Source organism: Oryzias latipes, chromosome 15, assembly GCF_053564925.1.
Source record: "Oryzias latipes strain Hd-rR chromosome 15, Olatipes_Hd-rR_3.1".
Taxonomy (NCBI): domain Eukaryota; kingdom Metazoa; phylum Chordata; class Actinopteri; order Beloniformes; family Adrianichthyidae; genus Oryzias; species Oryzias latipes.
In genome coordinates, this window is record NC_136251.1 from 3,120,280 (window position 1) to 3,145,997 (window position 25,718).

At 47.5% G+C, this 25,718-nt stretch overlaps 3 protein-coding genes across 8 annotated transcripts; 2 read left to right on the plus strand and 1 right to left on the minus strand.

Moving 5' to 3' along the window:
- Window positions 1-2,672: 2,672 nt before the first annotated feature.
- On the plus strand, window positions 2,673-8,626 carry cdt1 (chromatin licensing and DNA replication factor 1). Its single transcript, XM_023963352.2, has 9 exons — window positions 2,673-3,152; window positions 4,477-4,691; window positions 4,773-4,967; window positions 6,918-7,063; window positions 7,135-7,235; window positions 7,322-7,510; window positions 7,586-7,726; window positions 7,821-8,022; window positions 8,107-8,626. The coding sequence occupies exons 1-9, from the start codon at window positions 2,766-2,768 to the stop codon at window positions 8,268-8,270; spliced, it is 1,740 nt and encodes a 579-aa protein (XP_023819120.1). The 5' UTR covers window positions 2,673-2,765; the 3' UTR covers window positions 8,271-8,626.
- Window positions 4,504-16,556, minus strand: setd4 (SET domain containing 4). 5 transcript variants are annotated; one of them, XM_020709235.3, is made up of 14 exons: window positions 16,417-16,472; window positions 16,159-16,243; window positions 15,990-16,085; window positions 15,867-15,904; window positions 15,016-15,104; window positions 14,708-14,944; window positions 10,007-10,066; window positions 9,792-9,921; window positions 9,531-9,705; window positions 9,387-9,465; window positions 9,234-9,314; window positions 9,043-9,166; window positions 8,810-8,975; window positions 4,504-4,627 (listed from the first exon to the last, which is right to left on the minus strand). In XM_020709235.3, the coding sequence occupies exons 2-13, from the start codon at window positions 16,229-16,231 to the stop codon at window positions 8,844-8,846; spliced, it is 1,314 nt and encodes a 437-aa protein (XP_020564894.1). In that variant the 5' UTR covers window positions 16,232-16,243; window positions 16,417-16,472; the 3' UTR covers window positions 4,504-4,627; window positions 8,810-8,843. The 5 variants fall into 5 exon arrangements, with proteins under 5 accessions (XP_020564894.1, XP_078787787.1, XP_078787791.1 ...); XM_078931661.1 differs by lacking the exon at window positions 4,504-4,627 and adding an exon at window positions 8,190-8,297; XM_078931665.1 differs by lacking the exon at window positions 4,504-4,627 and adding an exon at window positions 8,190-8,297 and having other exon boundaries at window positions 15,206-15,904.
- cbr1 (carbonyl reductase 1) lies at window positions 16,123-23,231 on the plus strand. 2 transcript variants are annotated; one of them, XM_023962933.2, is made up of 7 exons: window positions 16,123-16,248; window positions 17,805-17,919; window positions 18,079-18,248; window positions 18,340-18,447; window positions 20,758-20,966; window positions 22,632-22,685; window positions 22,763-23,231. In XM_023962933.2, the coding sequence occupies exons 1-7, from the start codon at window positions 16,230-16,232 to the stop codon at window positions 22,934-22,936; spliced, it is 849 nt and encodes a 282-aa protein (XP_023818701.1). In that variant the 5' UTR covers window positions 16,123-16,229; the 3' UTR covers window positions 22,937-23,231. The 2 variants fall into 2 exon arrangements, with proteins under 2 accessions (XP_023818701.1, NP_001131060.1); NM_001137588.1 differs by lacking the exon at window positions 16,123-16,248 and adding an exon at window positions 16,665-16,709 and having other exon boundaries at window positions 22,763-23,095.
- Window positions 23,232-25,718: the final 2,487 nt, after the last annotated feature.

A 25,718-nucleotide genomic window follows, 5' to 3' on the forward strand; every position in this document is an offset into this window, starting at 1 on the left:
GCCTAATTTGTTAAATAAATAATTTGGGATACAAAACCAGAAGGATTGGTTGTGTTTGATCCACGATTTCAACCAGTTTATTTTCAGGGTTCCGTTAAGACAGTCAAAATCAATAACTTTGAGACCCCCATCCTTAAATTCTTTGACCATATAGTTTTTTTTCATGTAATGAGGCTTGTTTCTCCAAATAAAATTAAACGTCATTTGGTTGATGGATTTGATCATTTTGTTTGGGATGGCATTAGAGTAAGAGGGATAAATACATCTAGACAAACCCTCCATCTTTGTCAGATAGATCCGACCCAGCAGCGATATATCTCTTTGGAGCCACATATTCAACCTCGTCCGACATTCATCAAAACAGGAAGTGAACATATTTAGTGTGTCAGGCAGTTCAATGGGGGGTGGACCCCTCCCGCATGGAAAGATTCCCATGGGTTAGTCCCCAGGTCAGGTTCTCCGTTTGTGGTTTTCCTTCAGCAGTGGTGACTGCTGTCTGCAGCTGTTAACACACCGAAACACACATGGCTGTGAGTCACTGCTGTGTGACACAGAGGGTCTCAGGGGGGGAGGGGCCTCTGTGGTTCAATGATCCACACTGAACACTGGAGTGTAAAAACCAACAGCCAGGTGTAGCAGTGGGAAGATCAATGAATCGATAGATACCAAAACATTTTAGACTATTCCATGGTCCCAACCTTGTGGGAACAGTTTGGAACGGGCCCTTCCTCTTCCAGCATGACTGTGTCAGTACACAAAGCAAGGTCCATTCAGACATGGAGGACAGAGTCTGGTGTGGATGAACTGGACTGGCCTCCATAGAGTCCTGACCCGAACCCCATAGAACACCTTTGGGATGAATTAGAGGGGAGACTGAGAGCCAGGCCTTCTCCACCAACATCAGTGTGTGACCTCACCACTTTTGGAAGAAAGGTCACAAATTCCCATAAAAACACTGGTCTACCTTGTGGACAGCCTTCTCAGAAGAGTTAAAGCTCTAATAGCTGCAAAAGGTGGATCCACATCATATTGAACTCTATGGGTTAGGAATGGGACAACACTTCAGTTTATATGTGAGTCAAGATATGAGCCAATACTTTTGCTGATATAATGTATTTATCTGAGTCACAGTGGTTAAAGTTTTGGCTGAAGATGTCCTGATTTTAGATCAGTGAAACCAGATTGTTCAAAAAGAACCAATATTGACTGAGTTGTATTGGAAACCACAGATTATGATATGAATTGAATTGCTGTTAAATGAATCATACACCCCTACTTAATGCTTATATTGGGCTGCTTTTCTAAATGTGTTCAATGTTCATGATTACTGCAAGTTCCAACAACAACAGGGCAAAAGCAAGTAAGTCCCAATGGACAGAGTTTCTTTTGTCTTTAATCCATGGACTAATGTCTTAGATAGGTTAAAGAATGCAGTTGACCAGAAGAGATTATGATTTTTACGTAGGATAAACTAAAGACGCCCGTTCACTTCTGTTCTGTCACCTCTGACACCCTGGAATAAAAAACGGACAAATGTTTTACTCACTGTTGAACTGAAAAGCAGTAAGAATTACAGCCTTCAACCAAAATATACAAACTATCAGAACAAAATTACGATCATTCAAGGCGAATCCAATCTAATTGCTTTTTTAATGTTGTGAGTTTTAATGTAAAGAGCCTTGTTTGACTGCGGTCAGGTTAGGCATTATATAGATAAAGTGATTGCTAACGTTTTACTTCAGAGTTATGCAGATGACACTCAGCTTTCTGCAGCTCTGTCCTGTCTCTGCTGCCTGGAGCAGCTGAACTCCTGGATGCAGACAAACACTCAATGTCCTTCTTGATTTAGATATCCAGAAAGAAAAAGTGACGGTGATTGAAGAGGTTATCTTTGGGGGAAGGCAGACTTAATGTCACACTTAGAAATCCTAATTCTTCTGCTCCCAAACTTAATCAACTTCTCATCTTTTCCTGACATCCTCCTGATAGGCAGCTTCACAAACCTGAAAGTTGACCTCTGTATGTAGAGACACGGAAGGTGCTCATGTATGTTTCCAACTATCTTAAAAGAGAAGACGACTGGAAACTTAAAAGGGACCACAGAGAAGCTGAAGAGAAACTGAGGGATGATTGAACTCATGCTGGCCTCCACGTTAATTAGCAGAAGAGCAGATCTTTGTCCGGGTTTCCTCAGAACAAAGACCTTTTTGATGGAATGTTCCTTGAGACAATAGCAACACATTCAGGGGTTGATTGACTTTATGTAATCAAGATGGTTTTTGGGGGGGGTTGTCAAAATGTTCAAAGTTAATTCAAAATTAATCACCATTAAACACCTGGAAGCATCACAATTTTGTTTTTGAAAAACAAGCAGAAAATATCAGGTAGGCTATGATGGTTAAGTAAATGATTGAAAAGGAAAGATTTCCTTCTGGCTGCATAGTTTGTGATAAATATTATTTAACGCCGTGTTGTTGTTTTTTAAAAGACATCATCTTTTTGTAATTAAGCCAAACTGTTCAGCAGTTTTTGTACATCTTTCATTTTCAATTATGTATCATTGTGTGTAATCTTGTCCCACTGATTGTTTTGTCGGTCTTTTTGACACCCCCTCCCCACCCCGGTTGTACGGGTCACGTGCCCCGGAAAGGGCGTGGTTTGCTTGATTTCGCGCGAAAATTGTTTTCTTCTTCATGTGACGCTCGTTAACTTCCGGATGAGTTTGTTTGTGTTGTAGCTTCGCATCGGGTCGGCACACGGACGAAATGGCCCAGGTTCGGCTCACCGAGTTCTTCTCTCAGCGGAAGAAAGGCGCTTCCGGACCGAAGAAACCCGCAGGTCCGCCGTCCTCCCCGGTTCACCGGGAGTTCGTGCGGGTCATCGCTGAAGCGGCCGGGCGTGAGGACCGGACCGCGAACGCCGCAAAGGCTGCGTCCAGCCCGCAGACCCCGAAGCGGCCCTCCGGGCTGAGCCCGGAGCGGGGGTCCGCTGCGGCGGAGCACAGTTCGGCCAAGAGGACGCGGAGGGTCCAGGCTGGCGGGGGGGAGCCCGCGCCGGACACGCGGGCGCGCAGGGGCGCGCGGAAGAAGCTGGTCCTGCCCGATGATGATACGAGACGGTCCAAAAACCCCTTTGGTGGGGCTCAAGCACAGGTAACGTTAACCCCTTTAGTACAAGTCGGCTACGGCTGCTACTGAGCCAAAACCCCGCGGTTCGGGTCCACAACTATGACCCACTATCTGCAAAGAGAAGTGGACCGGGTTCAGAGTTTGAAGAACCGGATCCAAAAGTTGAAAAAAGGGGGGTGGGGGATTTTTGTTTGAGTCTGGGGAGGCTGCGGGTTCGACACCAAATTTCGGTTAATTGCACTGGGTCCAAAATCCAAAACACACTTCTTTAAACTATAAAACTATTACAACGTAACTTTTTAATTGTATTCTGTGAAAATTAGACCAGTTAGAAATTAAGCAAACTTTGAAAGACGAAAAAACAAACAAACCTCTGATTTGTTTACATTTATGGAATTTTATGTAACAAATTAATGTATAAATATTCCAAAATACGCGTTTTTCTCCTCGCATACATCCTGTCGGAGCCGTGGGTGAACTGAAGACGCCATGAGCCGTTTATTGGTGATGGAGGCGGTGCTGCGGGCTAAAACTGATCACATCATCCATATCAAAGTCATTTAGAGAGGGGACACATAAGAGGACAGTTACAGGTGATGAGCTGACCCCCCCCCCAATGATGTCCACCACCTACCCCCACCCCCCTGGGCAGGGACACTGCTGTCTGGCAAGGCAGCTCACACACTGCATGATGGGATTAGTAGCTAATATTTTAGTGAAGGTCACAGACACATTGGGTTTGGGCCTGCTTGCAGCGCTGGGAATTGTGGGATACCGTTCCTTCTGCCTGTCTGGGCGGATCGGGGAGTTTCTGTCTGTTTTGTTGTCGGCCTGCTGTTATGGTTGTTTCTTTCTGCACCAGGATGATGACCAAACCCCTTGTCACGTTTTACATTGTGTGGTCAAAAAGTACTGCCAGAGTTCATGATAACTGATTCTTCAGCCTGCTTTATGAAACATTTATAAGATATAACACCTACTGCAATGTTCCGGCTCACGGGCCGAGACTGACACATGTGCTGTACTTGAACTCTGAGCAGTTAGAGGCTTGGAAGACTCGGGTCGGGTCTTGTAGCTGGTTTTGTAGCCCTGGCCTGAACATGAGATGATCCTCTCCACAGGATGATGCCTGGTCTGCAGTGGACTGGCTTCATGGAGCTTAAGCATGTTCTGTGTGCAAAGCCCACATCATGAACACTCCACCTCTGTGCCTCACAGCTTTGTTCTAAGGCCATCAGTGTTTGTGTCGGGCGTGAACCAGGAAGATCTCCGGGGTCGACAGTTGCTGCACTATTTTCTGCTTTCTGTCTTTGTTCTGGTTCTGACCCGGTGGGTGACCTGTCTGCAGGTTCTGTGTAAGGAGGACCTTGCTGCTCTAAAGTGTCGCCTTCAAAAGATCAAGAAGCAGGTGGAGGCTGTCCCTCCTGCCGCCTCCTCTTCGGTGACTCCTGCAGATGTCCACAATCTCCAGGCCAGGCTGGTTCTGGCCAAACAGCTGTCTGCAAAGGTCCAGAAGAGTGCAGAGTCAGAGGAGAAACCAGGAGATGCACTCACACAGGACAGGTGAGCTGGTCCGTTTGGTTCTGGTTTGGTCAGGTCAGGTGAAGAAATCATAGTTTTTTCTTTTTCTTTGGTGGCGTGCAGCGCCGAGCGGCCAGCGTACCAGCGGTACCACACGCTCGCCCAGGACATCCCACCAGGCTTGGTTCTACCGCTCCACTTTAGACTTCTGGCCGAGATGTTCCGCAGCATGGACACTGTGGTCGCCATGCTCTACAACCGCTGTGAGACCGCCACCTTCGCCAAGGTCCAGCAGGGGGTCCAGGACATGACCCACAGGTAGGCTTTGGACCAAGTCAGTGCTTTGCAAGTCACAACTAAGTCTAAAGTATTTGTCCCCAAGTCAAAGGCGGTCAAGTGTAAAGACCAACCAGTCTAAAGTTCTCCGGTGCAAGTCCTATTGTTGACTGTTTCGAGTCATTTCAACACTATTCTTATTATGTACACAGACCATGTGTGCTTTTAGGAACTGTATTTATTTATCGACATTTACAAGCACGTCTGAGCCGACATGTTTCATTGTCACTCATGAGGAGGACTGCAGTGTTAAGGGCCTTGTCCAAGGACCCTCACCGGATTATGTCATAGCTCCACATTGTAATGGTAATTGTCCCATTAGTAGCTCAGGCTACGTTCACACTGCAGGCTGAAACGACCCAATTCTGATTTTTTTCCCCCCTATGCCTGTATTTGATTCACAACAGTCTGAACGACACAGATCCGATCTTTTCAAATGCGACCCAGGCCACTTGGGTATGTGGTCCTGAATCATGAACGCGACCTCCGTCTGTGGTCCTGAATCCGATACGTATCAGATCTTTTGAAATGCGACCGGCCAGGCCACATGAATCCGACCCGTACGTCATCGATACGCAACAAAAGTCATAATTCTGCGTTGAAGTAGGTGGAAACGAGAACATAAACATCAACCATGGTGGACGATGCTGCTGAGACCAGTCAGTGGAAGGGAAGCGAGGTCACCGATTGATTCATATTTGGGGTGACAGCTCTATTCAGGCCAAACTCCAGGGCTTTTATCGCAACCGGGGAGTTTTTGAAAAAATTTCCAGCTAAATGGCCGAGCGTGGTGTTGAACCTTTCCCGCGATTACTTTTTTTTTCTTTCTCCCCTATCCGACCGTGATCAGAAGCGCGGGGGACCCAAGGTGGATCCTCCTCCTCCTCCCTGTTCTGACCCTTAGATTCTCCAGGACTCTCTAGAACGGGTTAATAAAGAGTCAAAGGCATTTATTCTGGGGGAAACCTTCTTTTATCACCGTTGTCCTTCCTCCGTAACACACAACATGAATGCGCGCCCACACTGCCTGTCTCATCATTCTCTACCCCGCTACACGCTCTCTCCTCTCTCTTACACACACATCCACATCCCCATTCCACAACAGTGGGTCCAGACGATCCTGGCTCCAATGCCTTCTTAAAATGAGAAGATTGTAATTGTGCTGGCTCCTTTGTGAAAATTAATGTAATAATGCAAAAAGAGCTCTGCTGTTGACAACACTGTTGTTGACATCCATTGTTAACGTTAGCTACTTCCACAAACAATGAGTGACGTCGTTCACTGTTAAGTACTCTTCTGCACATGCGGGTCACTTCCGGGTCATTCCACGGTCACACAGGAGATCACAAAAATTCGCATTTAATTGGAAATGTGAACGGCCTTGCAGAAAAAAATCGGAATTGAGCATTAAGCCCTGCAGTGTGAACGTAGCCTCTGTGTCTTCATCCCCGGGAATCAAACCCTGGTTTCCTGTGTAACCAACTAAGTTATCCTCTTATCCGCATGTTCTGCAAACCACAAACCATTTTTTGTTGACAACCTCACAACTTTTATGCCAGAACGTAACAACACCTGCAAACAGAAACTTCAATTAACGGAGAAATGTTTTTCTGCTGTTTCATTGGTTGATGTCATGCTGACATCACTGATGTAAACAGAAAAAGAGAACGTGGTGTGGGCTTTGTCAAAAACTTCTTAATCTTTGGATGTGGGGGAAAATAGTAAGTCTTTCCGAGTCGAAGGGTTCAAGTCTGAGTCAAGTCACGAGTCACTGCTGTGAAAGTCCAAGATGAGTCTTTAAATTCACGACTCCAGTCCAAATCACATGACTTTAGTCCACACCTCTGCAATGGACCATCAGATTAAACTGGTTCTGATCAGAATTTTCCGTTCTTTGTAACCAGCTCAAGGTTTCTGTGTTTTCTCTCCAAGGCGCTTTGAGCAGAACCATGTGGCCCAGATCCGGACAGTCTTCCCTGAGGCTTACGCCCTGAAGCAAGAGAAGAACATTCCCACCTTCAGCAGTGGCATCAAGAAGGGCGAGTACCAGCTCACTGTGGAGCCCATCATTGTCTCAGGTCAGACACCCCCCCATAACAAGTGGCACCGCCCCCTGGAAGCTGTATTCACATCTATGTGTCCTCCTCAGACCACAGCCAGGCCCGGCCTGTTCTGTCCGCCTCCCTTCTGCTGGAGAGAAGGCGTGTCTTCCACCAGAACCTGATCTCCCTCGTGAAGCAGCACCATCAGGTGAGCAGCGCCCCGATCACGTCTCGCACTACGACCCCGGTTCTGTCTGATGGCTCATGTCTCGGTCAAATCGTTCTGTCTTGTAGGAGTTTTTGTCTTCATTGGTTCCGCCTGTTTCGGTTCCGGAAGACAGGCTGACCCGCTGGCATCCCCGCTTTAACGTGGATTTAGTTCCTGCGGTGCCGGTGAGCCCGTTACCTGAACCGCCTCACAGGGAGACCCTGTCTACAGCCCAGGAGGTACTGGACCGGGCCCGCTTGCTTATCAATCCCAAGGTACCGGATCCAAGTTTGCATGGTTCTTAAAGTTAAGCTTTTGATGTATTTGTTCTGACCCATTATCGTGTTCAGATGGAGAAGGCGTTGATTTCTGCAGCTCAGCAAGTCCAGCCCCGACCTGCTCAGGGTTCTGTGTGTGCCCAGAAGGCAGCAGAACCTGTAGCCCCAGTTCCAGGCTCTTTGAAGGGGGTGTCCCAGTCCTTGCTGGATCGGGTGGGTGTTTACACTATAACTATTACCCACCAGAGCCGCCCATGTCCAGTCGGGACGGTTTTCCGCGTGCTAAAGTTTTCTGTTTCAACTTCAGATTCGGGCCAAAGAGGCCCAGAAGCTGCAGGCGGTCATGACCCGGGACCCGGCCCATGAAGAGCGCCTGCTGATGATGTCCCGGCTGGTGGATCTGGCCCGGATCCTGCGCGGCATCTTCGTGGCTGAGAAGAAGGCGGCTTTGACAATGGCGGCGGCGTGCAGCCGCATGGTTGCGAGCTACGCCTCTGCCCTCACTACAGGTGAGAACCGGTTTTGCGGTACTACTGCTGGTTCGCGGTTCTGTGGGTCAGGATGTACTCTAACTATAACCCCATTTCAAACAGGCGACATGGAAAAACACGTCCGGCTACTGGCGGAGCTCGCAGCTGATTGGCTGACCCTTCATCCAATCAGGAAGGACGTGTACCTGAAGATGGACAGGAAGGTGGAGCTGGCCGTGGTGCTGGACAAGCTGAGCCGCCGCCTCCGGGAGGAGGAGCAGGTGTGACGGCAGACGAAGAAGAACCTGCTGCAGCTGCAGAGTGAAAACAAACAAACCCGCCCTGATGAGAAGTCTGCATCCTCTGGGGCGATGAAGGCCAAGATTCTGTTAGAAACTAGACTCTGACCATGCAGACTTTCTGACTACTCTGCTGTTCGAATGATGTTTTCTGGACCAGAGCGTACCCGACCGCAGCGGCAGAACCGCCCGGCTGAGCAGCTCCCTGGAGGATCCAGGTGTGCAGTATTCAGGGGTTTAGCCCAAGCAGGCTCGTATTATGAAAGCCTCGTTATCATTTGCAACACGGAAAGGTTGTCAAATAAAATTAGATTTTTTTTAATTAAAATATTGAATGCTGAAAAGTTCTTTTTGTTCGATCTTCCACATTTTGAAAACCTTAGTCTTCATGAAGGAATGTTTCCAGCTTCAAACTTGTGGAGTTTCTGCAGACTCACTGAAGATCAACTTGCAGTCCACAAACACAAAACAGTTCAGCTTTGTCTGGGTTTACCCATGGTCTCCATGAAAACGCCTCAGCTCCTCACCTGCAGCAGTCCAGACTAATGCACCCATCAGAAGTCAGATCTCTAGTGCAGACTTTAGAACCTCCAGGCAGTTTCCCAGGATGCACCTCTCCTCCCTCCGCAATGACCCAACCACTTGTAGCTGCTCCCTGACTGGCCGCTCAGACTGCTGGAGGAGGTGGGAGATCTGCACAAACAGTTCCAGGTGTGAGTGTCACTGAAAGCTGCCCCCTGGTGGTCAGGCTCCTCCTCACCTCCTGCAGAGACGTCCTCGTTTCCCTCAGCAGGCGCTCGCACAGCGTCTTGGCGGTCTGAACGCTGCGCTGCGCCTCCTCATCGCTGACCATCTGTCCGAGCAGCAGCGTCCTCCAGCGCTGACTGGAAAGCCAACTGGTCAGAGATGCAGATTTCAGAGCGAGAAGGGCAGCATGGGGTGGAGTCTTACCGTGGTATTGGGAGCGGCGAGAGCAGCCTGAGGGCCGTCAGGAGCCTCCAGCTGGGACCTTCATCGGACAGCGTCAGGTTCCTGCGCGATGGAGGAGGAAGGCAGTGGTGACATGGCGATCGCAAAACTCCCAAAACCGTAAAGCAGACTTACTGAAGGAAACCGTTTTCTCTGAGAAACTTCATCTTCTCATCCAGGCTTTCATCCCCCCGTAGAACTTCACAGAGCAAATCTGAGAACACAAGAAAATGGAGGAACAAATGGATGCTGGGGCTCTCCCAAACTTCTGCAGGCTACCTTCTTCTACATAGATAACACTGTGAGGGTTGCAGGAGGAGACAAAGCCGTATTCCAGCAGGAGGCGTTGGTTGTCATGGGAACCGTAGTTGATGAAGGCCTGGTGATAGCGTTGGACTCCAGAGATGCTTCTGATTTCATAACATCCTGAGGTCCGGTTAAAACCCGCTTTCACCTAGAAGAGGGAAGCTTATGTAAGATGACCCAATCAGTGCATATAGGGGGTCGGTGGGGGGAGGGGTTAGGCAACACAAGACAGACCTGCACATCTGGGCGGTGATTCAGCAGGTCCAGAAACGGAGCTAAAGCGTAATTATCCGGTCCCGACAGGAAGCTGCTGGATGGGCGGTCCATGAAGACGGAGCGGGTGTTGATGCTGCACCAGGCCCACCTGTGGGGCAGGAGGGGGGACTTTGATCCAAAGCATCCATCTTCGTGCTGACAGCGTCTGCATACGTGTGGGGGGGGGGGTGTACCTCAGAGCTTCATATGTCAGCACCTCCTCAGGGGGGTGGCTCAGAACCGGCTGCAGGGACCTGGACCCACAATGTAAGCAGAGTTCATGTTCTGAACCAGAGGATGAGGATTCTGGAATGGAGATGTTCTTCCACATCCAAAGGGAACATTCTTGGAACATTTTAGACCAGGGGTGTCAAACTCATTTTGGTTCGGGGGCCACATTCAACCCGTCTGATCCCAAGTGGGCCGGACCAGTAACGTAAAGGCAAAATAACAGCATTGTTTTTGTTTTTTTACCCAATTGGAATACATGCCTCAACCAACATGGTAGCCTAATCATTTCTTATTACACATTCATTCACAGAGGCCAATGAATCTTAAATAAAATTAATTTCACTTTAAAACATATTGGTTTGTTCAATTTTATACAGACTGAATATTTTACATCTGACACTGAAGCAATCACAATAATAAACTTAAGAGGGGCTACCGAAAAAAATGAAACACCTGCCTAAAATGTAATTGTCCAAACCATTAAATAATTACGCTAAATTAAACTTGCAAACATTTGTGAACATAAGAGTTTGGAGTTAACCTCTCTCTCTCTCCTGAAACTTCACCCGGCCATCACGATCAGGATTCAAATCCTGTGCAGAAACACATTTACTGTCATTCAAGTGAGCAAAACACAATGAAATGTCCAAGAATCTTTTCTTGGTTTAATTCAGCTCTGTGAACAAATAAAACTCTGTCCATTTTTCCTGGAAAGCTTAGGACTTCACTTTAACCTTTTTTACTTTTTAACATGTTGGTCAATATTGTGTCACTACTGATCATTCTATATCTATAGCAACCTAACAGCGGTGAGGCTCACAGGGAAACTACCACCCAACTACTGCCTATCCAGACACAGAGCTGTTATGTTTCGCTTTTGGCAGGTGCAGAGTTATGCTGTTTCACCTGTTTTGCCTTTGCTTTGCTCCCCCTAGTGGCGGAATTGCGCATTTCGGTTATTTCTTTAAAAAATCATAACTCGCCACAGGAATGGACTAGAAATGTGCTTTCTTTTTTAAACATCTTTGTGATTTTTACCCTTCATGTGTGGGCCAGACTAAAGCACCTGGTGGGCCGGATCCGGCCCGCGGCCCGTATGTTTGACACCCCTGTCTACACTGAATGGTCACATGACTAAAGTCTACACATTGGACTGATGGACTGATCCCTGTTAATGACATCACGTGTGTCGCACGCTGATGCACTGTCATTTTTATGTTATCGCAAAATAAATCTACCATGTCTCAATCTAAATGGTATTTTCCAGAATTGATTATTGTTGTTTCTTTTTATTTTGAAACTATTCGATAAATGACCTCAGACAGATCAATCTGGTTGTCGGGATTTATTTTATTCTATTTAACAAGGAAAGAAATCCTATTGAGATCCACTGAGCTCTTAGTTACACACACCCAAGACATTTTATAGAATTACAATATGTCAAAAAATATAACTAAAGTAGAATAAAACAACTAAATAATTGATTAAATACAGCAACAGGTCAGTGATATTATTTTCAGGTCCTTCGTAATCAAACCGTGTCAAAGTTATGAGCTTTGAGGAGGAGTTTTATTTTAAAAAGTCATCTTTTCTTTTTCTGTTTGAACGCTCAGGACTGACAGTGAGTAGATCCCTGAGAGCATAAGGTCCATCAGATCTGTGCTGCAGAGCCACAATCAGACACGAGGGGAGCCGTCCAATGAGAGCCTCCAGTATAAATCTGTGCCAGTGTGCAATCCTATGACCAGCTGAGGCAGGCCAACCAACCCTCAAACCAATCTCAGTGATGAGTTCATGTGCCACACAAACACAAGGAGGCATGGAAAACCGAGTCCACTGTGCGCAGAGCTCTGCCTGGGGCATGCGTGTATAAAACATGTGATCTAAGCCCCACTTGTTCAACTTTGCTTGTTTGCTTTGTTGTTGTATATATTTTTTTTCATTTTATTTCTTTACTTGATTGTGCTTTCTTATCTTGATTTGTTTGTATTTTAAAAGTGCAAAAACGTAAAATTAAATGTAAAAAAAAACAAAAAAACAAACAAACGTGATCTGGAAGAAATGTTGCAGCAACAAGTCTTCTCGCATAAAAAAAAGTTATTTTCTGAGGTAGATGTCTGCAGATTTCTCACAAGGGCATCGACATGCGGCTTTAAGGACGACGAATCATCAGCTATTTCCCAAATACTAACAACTATTTACAACTTCAATAACTGAGTCATGTGGAGCAAATATATATGGGTGGGGGGGGGTGGGTGGGGGGGGGCTGTATTCTTTTATCAGATTTGTGGACAGAATCAAATGTCTACGTAAAATAGAAACATTTCTGTTTCTCACAGGCAGAACAAACATCGTTCACAGATGTTGACACAGCTGTTGACACAGCTGTTATGGTGCTGGGAGTTTTTCTAGAACCTGATTGACAGTCAGATAAAATACTGTTTACCTCTAGAGAATCCTCTAGAGATGCAGGTCTCTAACACTTTAGACAGAGTGACACCTTTGAAAATGGTCTGCAGTCCTTCAATGCAGTCAGATCACCTCTTTTTAGAAAATGCTGTGGGGTATTTCTGCATACAGCTGGGGTATTTCTGCATACAGCTGGGGTATTTCAGCATACAGCTGGGGTAGTTCATCACACTGATGGGGTAGTTCAGCAACACTGATGGGGTAGTTCAGCAACACTGATGGGGTAGTTCAGCAACACTGATGGGGTAGTTCCGCACACTGATGGGATAGTTCAGCAACACTGATGGGGTAGTTCCGCACACTGATGGGGTAGTTCAGCACACTGATGGGGTAGTTCAGCACACTGATGGGGTATTTCCGCACACTGATGGGGTAGTTCCGCACACTGATGGGGTAGTTCAGCAACACTGATGGGGTAGTTCAGCACACTTATGGGATAGTTCAGCACACTTATGGGATAGTTCAGCACACTTATGGGATAGTTCAGCAACACGGATGGGGTAGTTCAGCACACTGATGGGGTAGTTCAGCACACTGATGGGGTAGTTCAGCACACTGATGGGGTAGTTCAGCACACTGATGGGGTAGTTCAGCACACTGATGGGGTAGCTCAGCACACTGATGGGGTAGTTCAGCAACACTGATGGGGTAGTTCAGCACACTGATGGGGTAGTTCAGCAACACTGATGGGGTAGTTCAGCACACTGATGGGGTAGTTCAGCACACTGATGGGGTAGTTCAGCACACTTATGGGGTAGTTCAGCAACACTGATGGGGTAGTTCAGCACACTGATGGGATAGTTCAGCAACACTGATGGGATAGTTCAGCAACACTGATGGGGTAGTTCAGCACACTGATGGGGTAGTTCAGCACACTGATGGGGTAGTTCCACACACTTATGGGGTAGTTCAGCACACTGATGGGGTAGTTCCACAACACTGATGGGGTAGTTCCGCACACTGATGGGGTAGTTCAGCACACTGATGGGGTAGTTCAGCACACTGATGGGGTAGCTCAGCACACTGATGGGGTAGCTCAGCACACTGATGGGATAGCTCAGTACACTGATGGGGTAGTTCAGCACACTGATGGGGTAGCTCAGCACACTGATGGGGTAGCTCAGCACACTGATGGGGTAGCTCAGCACACTGATGGGGTAGCTCAGCACACTGATGGGGTAGCTCAGCACACTGATGGGATAGCTCAGTACACTGATGGGGTAGTTCAGCACACTGATGGGGTAGTTCCGCACACTGATGGGGTAGCTCAGCACACTGATGGGGTAGCTCAGCACACTGATGGGATAGCTCAGTACACTGATGGGGTAGTTCAGCACACTGATGGGGTAGTTCCGCACACTGATGGGATAGTTCAGCACACTGATGGGGTAGTTCAGCACACTGATGGGGTAGTTCAGCACACTGATGGGGTAGTTCAGCACACTGATGGGGTAGCTCAGCACACTGATGGGGTAGCTCAGCACACTGATGGGATAGCTCAGTACACTGATGGGGTAGTTCAGCACACTGATGGGGTAGTTCAGCACACTGATGGGGTAGCTCAGCACACTGATGGGGTAGCTCAGCACACTGATGGGATAGCTCAGTACACTGATGGGGTAGTTCAGCACACTGATGGGGTAGTTCCGCACACTGATGGGATAGTTCAGCACACTGATGGGGTAGTTCAGCACACTGATGGGGTAGTTCAGCACACTGATGGGGTAGTTCAGCACACTGATGGGGTAGTTCAGCACACTGATGGGGTAGTTCAGCACACTGATGGGGTAGTTCAGCACACTGATGGGGTAGTTCAGCACACCGATGGGGTACTTCAGCACACCGATGGGGTACTTCAGCACACCGATGGGGTACTTCAGCACACCGATGATGTACTTCAGCACACCGATGGGGTACTTCAGCACACCGATGGGGTACTTCAGCACACCGATGATGTACTTCAGCACACCGATGGGGTAGTTCAGCACACTGATGGGATAGTTCAGCACACTGATTGCGTCATCTTCAGACCAGGCGTTCTCTGACTTTTATAAAAGGTTGAACTAGAGTTTTCCTTCTCAACATTTTTGTTTTTTCTCTTGGACTCTACCTTCCAAGATGTTTCCAATCTGCTGCCATAGTAACCCAGGGAGAAGTGACCTATCACCTGGGTCCAGGTGTGTACACAGACTCACATGAAGAAGTCCTGGTGGACGGCGTAAAGGTGTTGCAGCCCCTCCCTCTGCTCCTCAGCGCGCCTCCGAACTCCAGAAGGTAGGACAGCCATCACAGTGTCGGTGAAATAAGGAGGGCAACAGTAGGAACAGGGGAGGACGTCTATATACGGGAACCAATCAGAGGCCTCGCCTCTGTGCCGCTCGCACACCAGAAAGACACAAAGCGCCACAAGGGAGGAAGGGCGGGGCTTCCAGCTGCAGAAACAAACAGTTCAGACTCCAGCAGAGGACTGACCTCATCAGAGACACTTCAGGTCAGCCCCCACCTCTTTAAGAACGGCCCCAGGTAGCTGTGCAGAACCGTGGAGGTGGTGAGGAGGCAGGACTCCGGCAATGAAACCAGCATCCCGCCAGGCTGAAGCACAGACAGCAAGTTCAGGTGACAACCTGAGACTCTGAGCAGGAGAACAGCTGACACAAGAGCAGCACGCCATTCCTTCTAGAGATCAACCTAACCATTCGCCATCGCCAAACCTGTGACATCAGTCTGAGCGGAGGAGCTCATCTGAACATCGTTCATCAATAGTTAGGATGATATGACACAGACAGTGTTAGTTCATGGTTCTGGTGTCTCCTTCTGACAGTTCAAAGGTCACTGTTAGTTTATAGTTCTAGTGTCTCCTTCTGACAGTTCAAAGGTCACTTCCTTCTTTCATGACCCCCTGGATGAGTCCTCCTTCCCCCCAGACTCATTTGGTTCATTCACTCCTGAAGTTTCTCCACAGTTACAGTTGTAACAGCAGATCTCCACCGATGAAGAGTCTCTGCTCTGGTCTTTGATGCGGTTGAGGAGAGTTCTTCATTTCAAACCAGATCATGTAGAAACTGAGGAGGCTTAGCACTGTTTTCTTTATTTTATCACTGTCCTAACACAGATTTTCTTCCTAAAGTCAAACCCAGATGAGGTCACTAAAGTCTGCATTAAAACCTGAAGTTAAAGGTCTTATTTTTGCTGCAGAACATAACTGCTTTGCAGAAAAGTATCTTCACTTCAGCTGCAGTCCTTGAGGATCGGCTTTGTCTGGCTAACCTCTGACCCGGCAGGTTTTGGGGGAAACTTCCAGCATATCGCACAGATTCCTCACACCGCCACCGCTCTGCACGTCAGGTGAGTTACCTGGATCGGCTGGAGAGTCTGCAGTCCTCTGTCTGTGTCTGCATGGGGGGACATGAGGGTTTGGACAAACATGACTCAGCATTCTGGCTCTAATCACAGAAGGAGCAGCTCGGTGAGGCTCACCGGAGAAAAGGGCGGGCTGCAGCGGGGTGGAGGTGAAGCCCCGCCCATGGAGGAACTTCATCAGCCTCACGTACTTCTGCTGGTGACCCAGAGACTCTGAACACGGAGGAGAGCAGCGGTGAGCGGGAACAGCCGGACGAGCTCATGAACCGAAGGAAACCCACCGTACCAGTCTGAGTGCTGCCGTCACGTTTACGCCTCCGCCTCCTCCTCGCAGTTCGCCCTGCTCTGCCACGTGCCATGACCCCCCAGGCCTGGGGTCATAAACACATACATACACATTTTTTAAAGGGAGGCTCTCATGTGTGTCCAGTCATCTCCCAGCATCACTGTGCTGGTGTGACACACAAATGTTTGCATCAATGTTAGAGGGATGGAGGCGTGAAGGGACTTCCAGCGCAGATCCGAATGACGGCGGTAAACTTACCGTGGTAACTCACAGAATCTGCTGCAGGAGCTGAGACGGTGGAGGAGGGAGACCCTCCAACCTCAGAACATGACCCCCGCTGGTCTAAAGACCGCTACACACCGCTACAGCAGCCACGCTCACACGCGACCGCAGTGTTTATCCGGGAATGCGCAGAAAAGCTGCGCACAGCATCTCTGTGCCCGCCCTCTCTGGTCACGTGGTTGTCACGCTGATTTCTTCAGCGCGTCCGTTGTTTCTGCCGTTTCAGCTTCGTCTCCGTTTGTTCCCGGACTCCGCCGGACTGAAGCGCGGTAAGAGGCTTTCCCGCTTTGCCCCTCGCGGGTTTCCGTACAGTTCCAGGCGGGGGTTCCCCGTTTGGAGCCGTTAACAGGCGGAAGTGAACGTCGTGGTTATGCAACGTAAACGAGACACGAAGAAAGACCTTTCAGATCTCCCCGTAAACCGTCCCCGGTGTCCAGAGAAAGAAACGGCCTGTAGCTCTGTTGCTGGAACTTAGTCCTGCTGCAGAGCGACAGGGGTTCCTTAGAAATCCACCTATGACTTTGGGGGGGGGGGGGGGGGGGGGGTGCTGAGAGCTCTCTGTTTACAACCTCTCCTGCTAGCTCACAAGCCCCAACCTAACATTAGTGGTGCAACAAAACTGTCCAGCAACATCAGATTCGTCCAGTTCTGATCCAGATTCCAGCTCCGACCAGGAAAACAGAGACGTTCATGGATCTGTTTGTCTGACAGATGATCAGAATGGAGCGGAGCAGGGAGCTGTGGCCTGGCTGCTGATTGGAGCTCTGTCACAGCAACCAGATTTGTTAAAACAGCATTTTTCGTTTGATTCCCAGTCATTTAAAAAAAGAAATAGAGTTTTAATCTTTTTTTTTTTGCTAAATGTCCCCCGTCATCAGAAACATCCCTGAAGAGCAGGTTAAAAACGGCATTTTCATCAGAGCGGCTCTTTCAGGCATTTCATCAGCTGTCAGTTGGAAACCAAAGGTGACACTCACAGCAAAATGCTCTTAAATCAGATAAATACCACGTCTGACTCTGAAGGAGCTGCAGACGCATTCAGTGCTGCTCTGATATCAGCAGAAACCTGAACATTTCACATTTGTTCAAACAAATATTTTAGTGGGCACTTATTTGACGGATATTTTCCATTGAATCCTTTGAAAAGTCATGTTTTTCCAGGAAAACTGTCCTTGCTTTGGTCCGTTTCACCCTCCTTGGTCTGGAATATCCTGTCTGCTCAGTTTCCTTCTGTCCCGCTTTAACAAAACTCCACCTCTCCTTCACCGCCATGACTCAGCAGCTTTCTCCAAAGCTGCTGGTTGCGTGATCATGTTTGTTTAGCAGAAACACGCCCTCTAAAAGTGAATTCTTTCCTGGAACAGACATGTCAACCAGGGTTGCCGTGGTAACCGGGGGAAACAAAGGCATCGGCCTGGCCATCGTCAGAGCGCTCTGCAGAGAGTTCCAGGGAGACGTTTACCTCACCGCCAGAGATGTGTAAGTCTGCATGGGCTGAAAGCATGTCCGTGTCGGCGGTAACGCCATCCAAACACCCAGACCTCCTGGAGTCTGGTAAAGCCTGAAGCATCTGGTCATGGAGCAACGATGCTGGTGTTTGTTTCCCCTCAGCGTCTGTTTTCTGGTAACTCTCTGCAGTGGGCGGGGCCAGGCCGCAGTGGCGTCCCTGTCCTCAGAGGGACTGAAGTCGTCCTTCCAGCAGCTGGACATCAACGATGTGGACAGCATCAGCACTGCTGCTGCCTTCTTCAAGGAGAAGTATGGAGGAGTGGACGTCCTCATCAACAACGCCGCCATCGCGTTCAAGGGTGGGTCTGGAGCTGCAGCACCTGAACGGTGGAGGCCTGAAGCAGCCGTGCTCAGGTGACGCCTCACTGACGCCTGGTGCGCTCTTCTCAGTGGCAGACACGACTCCGTTCGCCGTACAGGCTGAGGAGACCCTCAAGACCAACTTCTTCGCCACCAGAGACGTGCTGACCGCCTTCATGCCGCTCATCAAAGCAGGAGGTACTGACTCTTGGCTTTTCGTGGTTTTAAGGAGTGCAGCGCCAAAACCATGAGATGGTCAGTCGTATAAAACACCTGAATTGAACTGATCAGAGTGAGTGTGATGTCACTAGGGATGCACTGAAGGAAAAACCTTTGGCTGACGGCCGAGTACCAAATAGTCACCGCATCTTTCTTTATTTTTTGATATTGCAGTAATTACCTAGAATACATTTTTAACAACTTGTTTTAATTAAACAAATGTTTATTTTATATTTAATCATTTAAGCCCTTCCAGTAAGTCGGACATCGATCCCTTGCAAATCTTTTGTGCCGCTAACACCGCTAGCCTTCCTGTTAGCCCCACAGCCAGCTCCTCTTTGTATTCCTGACGCTGTTCCGGGTGTTTAGCTTTTAAATACCCGATTAACACGGATGTGGTGAAGGTTTTGGCCCCCCTGCAGCCGCTGAAAACTGCAGACCTTTTTTGCTGTCCAGCACTCTGAAATGAATAGTTTCTCATTAATGTACAGAGAACAACAATGCAAACTATTGTTGTGCCAATGGACGATACCATCGTCCATCGTGATGTCAATCTGACATCACGATGGACGATTCCATCGCCACGCCCCCGCCACGCTGTGAGTCGACACCATAAGCCGCGGTTACATGGGCAGAATATCTTGATCGGATCAATGGTCGGATTAAAATTCAACCGTGCACATGGGATCAGAAAAACTTTTTTGTTTATAACAAACGTTCACATGGTCACACTTTGGGTCGGAATAAATCATTTGCACATGTGCAGTAGTGTATGAAAAACCGGAAGACGAAATGAGTTCAGCTGAGAGGCTACATACATAGATACCTGGACGCTCCACAATATACTAGATGATCTTCTAAACATGCTTTTATTAATGATACGGTTATTATGAAACGCATGTTTGCTCACAGTTTAAATTTTAATCTGTGGTCAGTGCTTTTTTGTGTGGAAGCATGGAGCCGGAAAAAGCCAGGGCTAAGAGAGGCTAACAACAACATTTAGCCTTTAATGAACATAAAATCCATGCGGGAAATGCTGCAATCTGCATCTTGGGTGAACGTTAATATGTGGGAATAACATCAGCCTTTATTTAGTCAGGACACGACTGGAAACACAATTCCATGTGATTGTTTGAACAGTTTCTAAGGACTGAGCGACATTTCTGCTTTGAAAAGCTCAAACACTGCCCTAAAGCCGCTTTTACACACTTTTACCAGGAGACCCGGTTCTCCTGAGTTCTGTAGCTCATTCACCTAGAGCTGTGGGACGGATCGCAGTCTGAAGTCTCTCACACATAGCACACACGTTACAAAGCATCCTCCCTTCCCCTCAAACACAAAGTCCGTCTGCTCTGCTCAGAGACACGGTTCGCTCGGTCCACCGGCAGCGAGCCCGGACCACGCAGAGACGTCGGGGGGCACGAAGCGCTCCTCCCCGGTGAGGCAAGGAGCCCGCGGGGCGAGGGCGGAGCGCAGAGGCGTCCGCGGAGCAGCCGGTCGGTCCTGTTGAAGCTTTGGTTTTGTGTTTTGTATGTCCTCACGGGGCTCAGTCGGCATGAGTGAACCAAGTGCTGGAGCAGACTACTTCTCTTCTATTTGGTTTGTCATTTTTGTTAAAGTTTATACTGGACATTATCTTTTCATCGCGGATGAGTCATTAGTTGTTAAATCAAATAAATAAAGTAAAATGACGAATAATAATTTTATAATAACGAAAATTTAAAAATACCCCCCCGATGATGTCATCGTCCATCCCGATGGTTTACTGTAAACATCGTCCACTGCCAGTTTAAGGGACATCGCCCAACGCTAATGCAAACACCAAAATATAATGAACAGAGAAGCAGCTTAACTGGAGGACAGTCACAACACAAAGATACAATCCAGAATCCTGCTTCTAAAGTTCCTGCTCTTCTCATATTTGGTTAGGAGGTTTTTTTAAAGCGACTTTCCTGCTGAATCAAACCAGAAGATCCACAAAGTTTGTTTTTTCGTCATTCTCCAACAAAAGAGACTTTCTCATGACGAATACTTATCAACAAAATACGATGAATCAATTTTTAAAATGATCATCAAAATACTCCTGGTGTTTGGTCCTGCAGACTCTTCCTGGTTGTGGGAGAGAGCTCCACCTTTTTCCAGGTTCTCCTCTCTGATCCTGTGGGCGGGACGGATCTGGAAATCCCCATCGGAGCAGATCTGATGCTGGGTCCGATGGTCTTTATTTAGCCCCTAGTCTCCTCAGCAGGGGGGGCCGGTCTGAGCTTCTGCTGTGGTTCTGGCTTCCAGGCCGTGTGGTGAACGTGTCCAGCTTCGTCAGCTGCAGAACGCTGAACCAGTGCAGCCCAGAGCTCCAGCAGCGTTTCCGCAGCGAGGACATCAGCGAGGAGGAGCTGGCAGGTCTGATGCAGAGGTTCGTAGACAAGGCCAAGGCAGGCCAGCACAAGCAGGACGGCTGGCCTGAGATGGCGTACGGAGTCTCCAAGACTGGATTAACGGTACGACTCACACGTGTCTGCCAGACTGTACATGTGACTAATGCTTAGGCCGCTGTAATCAAAGCACTTATGCTGCTATGATGGGAACTGAAGCCTTTACAAACCTGCAGGAGGCCTGTCTTCCCTTTCGTCCTCCACTGTTCTTGGATGAACCTGATTTATTGTACAAACGCCTTGTTGATATCAGATACAGATCTATGTTGATTCTCTGTATATCTATGCAGGTCGTGTGTCCCACATGTGCATAGAACAGCAGTGAATGCACTTGTGGTTCAACATAAGCTGCCTTCCTGAACGTAGATCACAGATTGTGATCATGTGGAAAATCCACCTCTTCCTGTCTGATCAGTCGCTTCTTTAGTTAGGATGAGACCTTTCAGAAAACGAGGAGACAAGCGTTATGAGATCCTGAGATCAGCTGTTTTAGGAGCTCCTGCACCTTAAGACATGAGGACATCGTCAAAAAGCTGACTGGACATTTTTGGCTGCTATTGCTTTGTTAATAGAAGGATTTACGCTTTGAAAAGTAAAGTCACTATGTGGGATAAATCGACGTCATTCTATGGTCTGCTACAACTTTTACTGATATTCAAACGCATGAACATGCTTCTGTATCAAAAACACTTTTAGGCTACGTTCACACTGCAGGCTGAAACGACCCAATTCCGATTTTCTTTTGCCCCAATGCGACCTGTATCTGATCTTTTCATGACAGTCTGAATGACACAGATCTGATCTTTTCAAATGCGACCTCCGTCTGAACGGCCAGGCCACATGAATCCGACCCGTACGTCATCAACATTTTACAAATGTCGTAATTCTGCGTTGAAGTAGGCGGGAACGAGAACATAAACATCAACCATGGCAGACGATGCTGCTGAGACCAGTCAGTGGAAGGGAAGCAAGGTCACCGATTGGATTCATATTTGGGGTGACAGCTCTATTCAGGCCAAACTCAAGGGCTCTTATCGCAACCGGGCGGTTTTTGAAAACAATTCCAGCAAAATGGCCGAGCTTGGTGTTGAACCTTTCCCGCGATTACTTTTTTTTTCTACCTTTCCAACCGTGGTCAGAAGCGCGGGGAACCCAAGGCGGATCCTCCCCCGGGGTTCACTTCCCCGTTCGGACCCTCAGATTCTCCAGAGCGGGTTAATAAAGAGTCAATAGCATTTATGGGGGAAACCTTCTTTTATTACCGTTCTCCTTCTCCTTCCTTCACGCGGCCCCAGCACATCCACATCCCCATTCCACAACAGTGGGTACAGATGATCCTGTCTCCATTGCCTTCTTAAAATGAGAAGATTGTAATTGTGCTGGCTCCTTTGTGAAAATAAATGTTATAATGCAAAAAGAGCTCAACTGTTGACAACACTGTTGTTGACATCCATTGTTAACGTTAGCTACTTCCACAAACAATGAGTGACGTCGTTCACCGTTGAGTACTCTTCTGTGCATGCGGGTCACTTCTGGGTCATTTCACGGTCACACAGGAGATCACAAAAGTTCACATTTAATTGGAAATGTGAATGGACTTGCAAAAAAATCTGATTTTTCAAAAAATCAGAATTGAGCTTAAGCCCTGCAGTGTGAACGTAGCCTTAAACAGTCTGTCAGTGACTTCCTGGTTGAAGCCCTGCAGTCACTGAAGCCCCCTCCTGTGTTCAGGTGCTGTCCATGATCTTGGCTCGTCGTCTGTCCAAGGAGAGACCCAACGATGGGGTAACCCAGAGAACCAGCAGCTTTTCCAACAGCCCACTTTCAATTCCATCCATGTCTGACACTGACTGTTTTCTCAGATCCTCCTGAACGCCTGCTGTCCTGGGTGGGTTCGCACCGACATGGCCGGTCCCAATGCCCCCAAATCCCCAGAAGAGGGCGCCGTTACCCCGGTGTACTTGGCCTTATTGCCTCCAGGCGCCACAGAGCCTCATGGGAAGTTTGTCTCTGAGAAGGAAGTCCAGCCGTGGTGACACATGACAGCAACTGAAGCGTGTTTTATCCAATGACAGAAAGTGTGAAGGCATGTTATAAAAAGGTCAAATCTCAAAGATAACAGTAACACTATTCATTAAAAAACATGCTCTCTAGCTGAGGGTTTTTGTAAACTGCCTAGTGTTTATGTGCCTGTCAGCAGCCAATGTGCAAGGATGGCTGGTTACCATGGTTACCCGACGTTGTTCACTTTCACGTGTCACGGAAGGCTCACTCTGCCTTAACCAAATAATGAGCCCTGCAGTTACAAAATAAAAGTTTGTTTCTACAGCACATTGTTTATTGTGGTGAAGACTTCAGGCAGTATGAGTGTGTGAGTGTGTCCATGTTTGTCCTTGTAAGCTGTGTTTGTGTAGAGTGTGTGTGTGTGACTCTAGGCGTGTGTGTGTGAAATTGCCTTCATTCACTGATCTAAAAACATTTTACATTTCCAGGATATCAGCTCTGTGTTCATCCAAACAGGCCCTGATAAAACCATGAGTAGTTAGGAATATGAATGATCATAAAATACTTTTTTCTTTGTGTTTATTTGATTCTATTAAAGACATTTTGATGAGAATGACGGAACCGCGATTTAGCGGTAGCTTCAGCTCTTTTAGGAAAAGTCCCGCCCCTTTAACTGTCTCCACCAATCATTCTTGGAGGTTTAATCACACGTCATCAGTCTGACCAATCAGTGGTTAAAGTCTTCACTTCCTTGTCCCGATTTTGCTCGTAAAGTCGCTCAGTTCTAACAAAAACACCAGCTAAAGCTCGTCTTTAGCGGTGTAGCTTTCCACAGAATCCGGTATCAGACCGTGGAACAAGTTAACAAAAACCATGAAGCTCGGAGAAGAGAGTCAGTCTGCCATCACTACATCTCCCATGATGCATTGGGTTAAAGTGACAGCGTCTCAGCGCACAATGAGTCTCTCCTCTTAACGTCTTGAAACCACAACGAACACACAAAGTTTTTAAATCTTTGAACTTAACTTTTATTACATCTTTTAGAAAAAACAGCTGCAACTTCCAGCTTTTTTCTGCCACAATTATCACAAAAATGCATGTGAGATTGTGGAGGGGCTGTAGATCAATACAGACTAGGAGTTTCTCCTTTTTTTTAATTTTTGGATGCTGGTGTGCCGCAGGATTTTTGCCAAGGGTAAAGTGTGCCGTTGCTCAAAAACGGTTGAAAAACACTGGTCTAACCCACCATCACACACACTTCTCCCTCCTGCCCATAGGAGCAGCTGCAGGACACTTGGGACCATTTTACCATAGTAGCTTTAGCCTGAATGTTTCCAAGCCGGTTTTTACCACTGCTGACTGTCTCTTAATCATTTAGAGAAGCTTTTCTTCATTCACACCACATCTTTGTCCCTTTTGTCTTTCTATTTTAAGCGCGCTGTCATCAGATGATCACACAATTCCAATAAAAACAATCAACAGCGCGCCCTCGCGCGCGTCTCTGTGAGAGCGCGCTCCAGCACGTTGGGTCGCGCCCTCTGTTCAAGACCCGAGGGAGGGAGGAGCGGCTGCAGCGGGGGCGCCCAATCAGTGACGATGTGCTTCTGTTACTGATCGTATTATGTAAATATATGTGCGCAAACATCTGTGAAATTAGAAAATACGGACTATAGATAATTTTTACGACTTCGGTTTGGCGCCCCCTTTGGCCGGCGGCCCTAGAGGCGCAAATGCTGCATAGCTTTGCGCAACTGTCTACACCTGATGGCAATGATTCACCTCCAGCAACTGTTGCTTTGTTATTCTACCCCCCCTCAACCTTCTTTAACCCCTTCTTTTTTTCTAACCCCTTTCTTTTTTACCCTTACCCCCCATCTCTAACATCCACCTCCCCTCTTCCTTCTTTTTTTCTTCCAGTCCCAACAAAAATGTATACAAACATAAGATAAATTACGTTTTAATATAAAGTTTAGCCTGAAATACAAAAGGAGTTTAGGCAAATATACAGCTCATATGTCAGAATATTCATAAACATCTGTTTTAACAGTTCTGTTGTAAATCTGTCAGTAAAAAACACAAGAGGCCTTCAGCTCTCATCTGTTTGCAGCTGATGGACAGGACAAGTAAAAAAAACAAAAGATTTAGGATGGTAAAGTAAGATGAAATAAAACGTTTGTTGAAGACAGCATTTGTGGTGATAAAGGTCTCTTCCTTTATCAAACGGCACGTCAAGTTGGAGAACAATGCAGTTTGCTTACATGTGCCGTGTCTTTTCAGTCAGTCAGACCATTTTCACCATCTTTAACCTGAGCCAAAATAAAGCAAAAACAGTCTTACTGTGGCTTCAGTTACACGGAACTAGAGCTCAGATCAACTAAAACAAGCTCCAAGCTTCAAAGTCTTTTTGGTTTTAGACTTTTTTCCCCTCCAGTGTTGAAATGCAGTGAAGCACCTAGAAGTTCCATTCATCCCTTTTCTGAACCTGCTGAATCCTGTTAGAGGTCACAGGGTTGCTGGAGTCAACCCAGCTACTGTTGGACGAAGGCAGGGTTCACGCTGAGCAAGACGCCAGTCTGTTGTAGTCTCACATTAACACTTAGGGACAACATGAATCACTAACACCCCATGAAACGTGTTTTTGGACAGTGGAAGGAACTGGGAGTGACCGAAGAGAACCATGCACGGGAAGAACAGGAACACTGAACCAGGGCCTTCTCTCTGTGAAGTCAGAGCCTTAACCACTACGCAGCTGTGCAGCCCACCCATAAGTTTGCTATGTTTTCATTTCTCCTGCACTTCAGACATCATTTTTGT

Excerpts from the sequence above, each read along its gene's own strand:
- setd4 (XM_020709235.3), bottom strand. The coding sequence starts at position 16,231 with ATGGCACGTGGCAGAGCAGGGCGAACTGCGAGGAGGAGGCGGAGGCGT. Across the intron at positions 9,922-10,006 it reads CTGACATATGAAGCTCTGAG|GTGGGCCTGGTGCAGCATCA; the intron begins GTACACCCCCCC and ends CCTGCCCCACAG. Across the intron at positions 9,466-9,530 it reads TGTTATCTATGTAGAAGAAG|ATTTGCTCTGTGAAGTTCTA; the intron begins GTAGCCTGCAGA and ends TTGTGTTCTCAG.
- cdt1 (XM_023963352.2), top strand. The coding sequence starts at position 2,766 with ATGGCCCAGGTTCGGCTCACCGAGTTCTTCTCTCAGCGGAAGAAAGGC. Across the intron at positions 4,968-6,917 it reads GTCCAGGACATGACCCACAG|GCGCTTTGAGCAGAACCATG; the intron begins GTAGGCTTTGGA and ends TTTCTCTCCAAG. Across the intron at positions 7,064-7,134 it reads GGAGCCCATCATTGTCTCAG|ACCACAGCCAGGCCCGGCCT; the intron begins GTCAGACACCCC and ends TGTCCTCCTCAG.
- cbr1 (XM_023962933.2), top strand. Across the intron at positions 18,249-18,339 it reads CGCCGCCATCGCGTTCAAGG|TGGCAGACACGACTCCGTTC; the intron begins GTGGGTCTGGAG and ends CGCTCTTCTCAG. Across the intron at positions 18,448-20,757 it reads GCCGCTCATCAAAGCAGGAG|GCCGTGTGGTGAACGTGTCC; the intron begins GTACTGACTCTT and ends TCTGGCTTCCAG.